This window comes from Centrocercus urophasianus, unplaced genomic scaffold (assembly GCF_019232065.1).
Source record: "Centrocercus urophasianus isolate 14NV4802_14NV808 unplaced genomic scaffold, USGS_Curo_1.0 seq_73, whole genome shotgun sequence".
In the NCBI taxonomy this organism is placed as follows: domain Eukaryota; kingdom Metazoa; phylum Chordata; class Aves; order Galliformes; family Phasianidae; genus Centrocercus; species Centrocercus urophasianus.
This window is the reverse complement of record NW_024885344.1, coordinates 5,269,401-5,276,668: the sequence shown is the minus strand read 5'-3', so window position 1 is coordinate 5,276,668 and position 7,268 is coordinate 5,269,401. Positions and strand designations below refer to the sequence as shown.

The following is a 7,268-nucleotide window of genomic DNA, read 5'->3' as shown; positions in this document are numbered from 1 at the left end:
ACCAAAAAAAAAAACAATTCTAAAGACATAAACCAAACCAAAAAACAAAATAAAAACAAAAAAAAATAAAAAAAAAAAAAAAAAACGTTAAAAAAAAAAAAAAAAACCTGCCTGGCAGCCCGACAGGAAAGGATTTGTCAATATTTAAGCGAGGAATCACCATTGTCAGCAGCACACCATGAACAGAAAGATACCAGATTGTGTGGAAAGACCAATGGGGCTGAGGTCTGCAGTGGAAATCTGTAGGGATTTGCTGCCTTGTTTCAGAAAGATTAAGGTGGGCATGGTTTGAATCATTCCAACTTCAAGAAGTGATAAAATGTGTATAATAATGACTTGCATTCATTAAACACATTTTATTCACAGCTTTCCCTGAGTACATGGTGCAGAGATTGTGATAAATTGTACGGCAGACTGATGTGCAAAGCTGATGCAATTACAGTCTCTGACATGTAGATAGGTAGCTTACTTTTCCCCTATGCAGGAACAGCATCTTATCTTTTACGTGCACAGTCACTGTAGGTACCAGACCTATTCTCTGTACTCCCCTCACACCCACCATATACTGACAGTAGCTCAAGGCGAGCTGCTCTGGTTGAAAGCTCAACCAGTAGGCTCTAGAAGAGGAATCCTGTTGATGCTCTGGGTTATTTGCACCAGCATAAACTGATGTTAAGTTCTGAACCCTCTCAAGCACTTGTGGCAACAATAATCAAAGGTGCTGAACACAGCCCTGGTGCAGCCACAGCACCTAATCCATACAGCCCAAGCAACAGGCACCAGGGTGCAGAAGGGCCTCTGCATGGCAGTGGTGTGCTGGGACGCTATCCCCAGCCCCTCCAGCAACTATCAAATCAAATTATCCCCTGATGAATCTGCCCCATATTCTGTTTGCGACAGCCTCCTCCAGCCCCGTTGCCAGACTCACTGTCTGTCTGCACAGCCATTAACAAATACCCAGAGCAAGCTGTTGCAACACTGGCTCTCTGTGAAGGTCCAAGGAGCAAACGTGGGCTGATCAGTAATAAATATTGATTTGTCTGTAAGTGAAACAGCGGCATTTATGGGATGGTGCTGGACACCCAAGTGGTGACCAAATTACCATGGGGTCAAATGCTTAGCAGAATGCTAATAAGCCATTTGTATGAGGGGCAGCAAAGCAGGAACAGCAAGGACTTCTGCAGAACTCTTCCATGTGGATCATTGTGAAGAGGGTCAAAGACAGGTCTATGCAATTTATAGCAGTTCAAGGCCCAGGTTTAGCCCTTTTTTAAACAGCCCCAAATGCTTTGGCCAGCCTCAGGGTTCAGCAAAAAAGGCTCCAACAGAACATCAGCCTCCAGACTGTCTCAGAAATGCAGTAAATTGTATGCATTTCCATAATGCAGCAACAGAATAATATTTAATTCTTTTTATTCATAGGGTCTAAGAGGTCTGCAGATACCCATCTTGTTTCCAAAAAGAGCCATTAAGAGAAATGCTGTTCACAACAAATCTTTCCATCTCTACAAAGGCCGTTTGGCCCAGTGACTGCTATCCCATCTCATCTGGAGCTTGAAAACTATTGTTGCATTCATGGCATTTTGCTGGTCATTTTGCTCTCAGATGACATTACACTGTTGATCCAAACCCAGTATTTGTTACTTTTTGGTGCTAAAGGGGAAACTAAAGCTGCCTTTTGCCTTTATGAGAGTAAGGACCCTAAAAACATTTACAGTGTCCTGATAAAAAAAGATAATAATAATCACAGATCAAAATAAAAACACTGAGTCTTTCATTTATGCTTTGTCCAATAGAGCATGTGTTTAATAAAACATGCATGTGTTTAATGCTCAGCTATTGAAAAGAGGACAGTAATTTTTTTCCAACTTTCCATAAAACACTGCCCTAAGAGTGGCACTATGTGCTTCCTATGGGAAACTGAGTGAAAGAGGGGCTTTTCTGCTCAAATCATGAGCATGAGCAATGTGAATCCTTACAAAGAAAGGGCTGAGAGCAACTGTAAGCAGTGGTGAATCAATCTCATGGACTGTGGATTGGGCCTTAGGAGAAAACATTGCCAGCTTTACCTCTCAACTGAAAAGTGTGTGACAATATCCCCATGAGCCATATGCTTGAGATTTTGCTCCCTGGAGGTGTATCACTCTCATTCTGTGCTCTGGGAATAAAATTTCACAAAAGCATATCTGCAGGTTGTGACCAGATTTGCCAGGAGGATGCATACTTTTGAAAGGCAGTCTGACCTAAAAGGCAACCCAAGGCCTATTAATTGTTAATGCCATCAGAAATAAAGGACTACATTTTACCACTCTTCCTACAGCCCAGTTGCTCCATTTCAGTCTGCCCTTGTAGTTGCCTCAGCAGAGAATTTGCCACCCACAGTTCAACCCCTAAGCACTGCTTCTTTGACCTTTTAGATGTGGCTTTCAGTTTCACTGGATCCTCACTACTAGTGAGAGAAGTTGAAATTTGAAGAAGAAAAGAAAAAGGGAAAAGGCAAGAAGAAATATCAGTCTTCCTCTCTTTCCTTTGCAGTAATTTGCTCCCAGTTTATACTATTTCTCAGTTATTAGAACTAAAGAATAAACACAAGTTATTCTCCCAGAAGGAAGGGGATCAATTTCCTTTCTGCAGCACTCACACACTAGAATAATCTAGCTCAAAAAATGCTTTGATCAACACATTAACATGCAGAGAAATCTAATCCCACAGCAGACCAGCAGACCATGGGCGTTTTGACTTCTGTGAGGTCAGAATTTCAGTCACAAACACTTCCTGTCTGGTATTTAGAGCTGCATCTCTATCTGACTCTGGCCTAGGTTTACATATAATTTTAACGCCTTCGTAATAACAATTAGAAAAACAAAAGCAATGGTATAAACCTGTTAGGTCCCGCATCTTTCTCCTGGAAATAAAAAAAAGTCCTGAAGAGAGAACATCTTTTATTTGACATGACCATAAATCATCTAATCAACCCTTTATCCCTCCATCTCACGAATGGAGAGAACTGACTCCAAAGAATATCTGCCAACTTTGTTTTCATCTTCAAATGTAATGTCATGGGGAGGACACAAAGGAGATGGTAAAGGGATTACCAGGACTGATCTCATGAAGGTATTAATGTCCTTTCATGCTGTTCCTAGAAAGGAAGAGGAAGATCCAGACCTAAAATATTTAAAGTCTGAAATCCTATTAAAACCACATCTGTTATCTGAAGAGGCATTTATGTATGTCTCAGACTGAATGTGGGGCAGCCACCACCACTGTTCAAGGCAGTCTCAATTCCAGTAAAAATTAGGAGTGTGAGAGCTCAGAAAATCTTTCCTTATTTCCTCCAAACGCAGAATTACTTCTGACATTTCTAGGACTTCTTCCAGTAGTGAAAAGTTATTCCTGATCCCACTGAAGTGGGTGGCACAGCCTCCCTAATTTCAATACCAGGAGTAAGGGGGTCCCCAAGCACAAATAATGGAGAGGCAAACAGTGTTTGACACACACATACCTGGGTGAAAGAGAGCAGGGGAAGGAGGGATTGCCACTGTTGGGAACTTCTCCTCTCCTCCTCTCACGTCTGCCCAGAGGTGCAATAGCCACATATTGGAAGGGGCTTCAGAGCTCATGAGGCTGATGTTGAAAAGTAAATCCCAGTGTTTAAAGGAGTGCACTAGCCCCCTGAGTATGCTACCATTTCATGCTAGGTTTTGCATGTAATTGGGCTCTTATCACCTCCACAACATCACAAGGTTTATACCAGGGTGATTCATAGATCCCAAAGATGTTCAGCAAGGGGGAAAGCAAGGTGGAAGTCTGTGCTTTGCTGTCACTTCTTGTTTTGTTATGTTGCCATTTGCCAGTGATCCTTTCTAAATAAGGATAATCTGAAAGGCTGCTGGACTTTGTAGGAAGCATCTATTGAATAAAGAATTTGTAAAGAGTCAGAAAATGAGCAAAAACTAATGAATCAGCATACTGCAATTAGGCTGTCTTTAAGAGACTGCATGTGACGTCAACAAAACCAGTGAAGACAGAGTACCAGTTCCTACAAGACCTAGTCAAAAACTTGGCCAAAAATAGAGCATGGTAATCTATATTGAAAAAATCTGTATGAAGAAGCTTACAATACAGACAAAGTAGACAGAAAGAGGGAGACACAATCATCAGGTCCAAGGTTAACACTTCTGCTGGAGGAAAAGGAAGTAATCTAAGTGTGTGACATGAATATTCCTATGTCAATATTGCCTTTACCAGTGAATCCTTACCAGTGTCCTTCTTTTTTGTCCGTGAAAGCTCATGCACTGTTACTCCAATATCATTTCTTAAGGACCTGATGATCTTATCCAACGCTGGGACATTATTGCCTTCCAAGTTAATGAAGAATTCATACTCATCTTTATTGAGACGAGAAGGTCGAGATTCAATGTGAGTCAGATTTATGCCTTTTTCCTACGAGAAAGAAAGAATTTGGTCACATAGTGTCTGAAGGAAGGAATACAACAAAACAACTAGGCGTCAGTGAACTACCTATGCCATGTAGTACTAATAACTCAAAAGCAGAGACTTGACTCTGATTGCCATTGGACTGAAGGCTTTAAAAATGGAGGGAATGAAAAGGGAATGAAAAGGGAAACTGAGAAGGATATAGGATTCACCCTTGTGCAGAGCAGCAGTATAAAAACCATTACCACATAAACCTTAGAAAAAAGCAATCCAAGTTGCAAATAGGATTTGTACTGTAAATGGTAACTCTAGTACTGCAAGCATATATTGGAATCTCACCTGTGTAAACAAGAACTTGTTCCCAGGATCAACATGGAAAAGAAAAGATTTTGTCCCTCTTAACAGAAGGTGAATGTTGTATTTATGTACGTTTTTAAAGGCGGTCATAAATGCAAGGATTGGGTTGTCCTGTGAGCTAAGCTTCTGCCCAGCCAACAGAGTCGTCTGCAAAGCCACCTCCACAGCTTCCAGGTCTGTGAGCAGATTTTGGGCAGAGATCCAATAGGAAATATGGATCTACACCAGAAAGGTAGCCCAGGGTTGAGTAAATAAAAACATGGTTGTTGTAAGATCATAGAATCACAAAAACAAAGAATTGCAGTCAATGAGAATGCATGGGAACTATGGAAATAATCTAGTCCAAGCATTTGCTCAAGTAGACTTCACAAAAGCTGGTTGCTCAGGACTGTTTTCAGTTAGTTTTTGAGTATCTTTACAGATGATAGAAAATTTACAGCCTCTCCAAGCAAACTGCTCCAGCATCTGATACTCTCACAACAAAAACAAAATATTTGCTTTAGCGCAGAAAGTCGAAATCTGTCTTGACAAAGGCCTTCACTTACAAACAGCAGCACCTCCTAGCTCTGAAGAAAGGGACTGTTTGCAACCATAGCTGTAACAACTATGACTACTTGGCATCTAACCTCTGCTGTCACCATGACAAGTAAAGTATAATAAAAGTAAAGCAATCAGTAGCTAAGATCATATTTTTTAGAAAAATCTTTTAAAAAACCTTTTTAACAGATTTTAATCAGTGCTGACCTTCCTTCAGGCTCCCACGACAGCCACAACCATGTCTGGGTCAGTTTCTGTCTCTTGCAAGGAAGAGCGCTAATTAACCCTGTGAGAAAATTTTGGCCTGAAGAGTAAACCCAGAGGAGTCAGAGGAGCTGACGCACGGTGCTCAGCAGCCACACTGACATTGCTGTTTCACTGCTTTCAGGCTCAAGTAGATCTCAGACTACATGGGGTGAAATGATGGCCTCACTAGTATCAGTATCAACCCCCTGCAGTGGGGTCAGGATTTCATCCATGAAGAAATGCTGCAAGGATCTATTTGTGACCTACAGGGAAGAAAGAGCAAAGATTTTTTTTCTCTACCTCCCTCTAGCTTGAGCTTCTCAAGCACTTTAAGGTTTTCTTTGCTGCTCTCAGTGCTTGCACAGTGCAGGGGGGCATCTGGCCATCAGCAGCAAAGGCCTCATTCACTCCACCACAAAAGGCAGTTTATTACTTTGTAGGAAACAGCATGCATGTCATTCCTCTGTTTTCTAAGTGTCACACGCTACAGATGAACTTAAATTGTTTGGCTAGATACCAATACAATAAGTTGAAAAGGTCAAAAGCTCATTCACCACCAACTGCCGCTCTAGAGAGATAGTGTCCTCATGGGGCTGTCTGCGGGCAGAGAATGGCTGTCACTGTGCTGGGCCCTGAGGACAATTTGTTTTAGGCCTCCAAAGCCCCATTTCATAAACAGACTGCACATTGTCCCCTCTGTGCAATGAGGCACTGGGCGGCAGATTGGCCGGGAGATGGAAATTCAAATAACTCCAAGCTGGAAAGCTTTTGACAGAGAGCAGGCACAGGGCCCTTTCACCACGACCACACCATGGAGATCAGTGCAGTAACACGGGGCTGGCACCCCTTCGGCATAGCCACTCACAGGGGTGGAGAGAGCGTAAAACACATCTCTGTGCAAAGAGTGGGCCAAACACACTGAGGTGCTGCTTTACATTCACTTTGCATCACTTGGTGCATCAGGGCATTATACCCTGTATCTGCGTAGTATCACAAGAGAAATGGGTCCAACTTCTTGCAGAGGTTGTGATAATATGAGTCTCTCTTCAGCAGCTGTTACTACCTACTTCTTTTTCCCACTCAGCATCCTTCTCCCAGGGGTAGCGTGGTTGTGTGAGATATTCCACAGGTTACCTCAAACTGTATGTTTTATTTTTGGCAAGGTAATTCACAGAATTGTAGGGGTTGGAAGGCACCTCTAGAGATCACCAAGACCAACCCCCCTGCCAAAGCAGATTCCCTAAACCAGGTCGCACAGGTAGGCATCCAGGCAGGTCTTGAATATCTCCAGAGAAGGAGACTCCAAAACCTCCCTGGGCAGCCTGCTCCAGTGCTCCGTCACCCTCACCATAAAGAAGTTCTTGCGCACATTTGTGCGGAACTTCCTATGCTGCAGCTTATATCCGTTTCCCCTTGTCCTGTCTCCACGTCCCACTGAATTGAGCTGTACCAGTTCTCCAACTGGGCTCAGCAAGCAACTGCACAACCAGTAGTGCCTGCAAAATGGAGAGAATGTGCTGAGGTTGGAAATGAAGAAACAAGCCATGGGGCGGGCACAAGTCAGTGGAAGTATCAGTGGCTTCCAAAGTACCATGGAAAAAGAAGAGATTGGGAAAGAGAAGAGATTGGGAAAGAGAAGAGATTGGGAAAGAGAAGAGAAGAGAAGAGAAGAGAAGAGAAGAGAAGAGAAG

At 42.6% G+C, this 7,268-nt stretch overlaps 1 protein-coding gene and 1 long non-coding RNA gene across 2 annotated transcripts in view; both read right to left on the bottom strand.

Moving 5' to 3' along the window:
- The window catches only part of PAH (phenylalanine hydroxylase), a 71,393-nt gene that overhangs the window by 18,338 nt on the left and 45,787 nt on the right, over nucleotides 1–7,268 (bottom strand). Inside the window, exon 2 of the mRNA XM_042838077.1 lies at nucleotides 4,260–4,443. Within this exon, the coding sequence (XP_042694011.1) occupies nucleotides 4,260–4,443 (184 nt within the window). The remainder of the gene's footprint in view (nucleotides 1–4,259; nucleotides 4,444–7,268) is intronic.
- On the bottom strand, nucleotides 2,926–4,253 carry LOC122170633. The gene is made up of 2 exons (XR_006171814.1): nucleotides 3,503–4,253; nucleotides 2,926–3,139 (listed from the first exon to the last, which is right to left on the bottom strand). It is a non-coding gene; the product is annotated as an uncharacterized LOC122170633 (long non-coding RNA).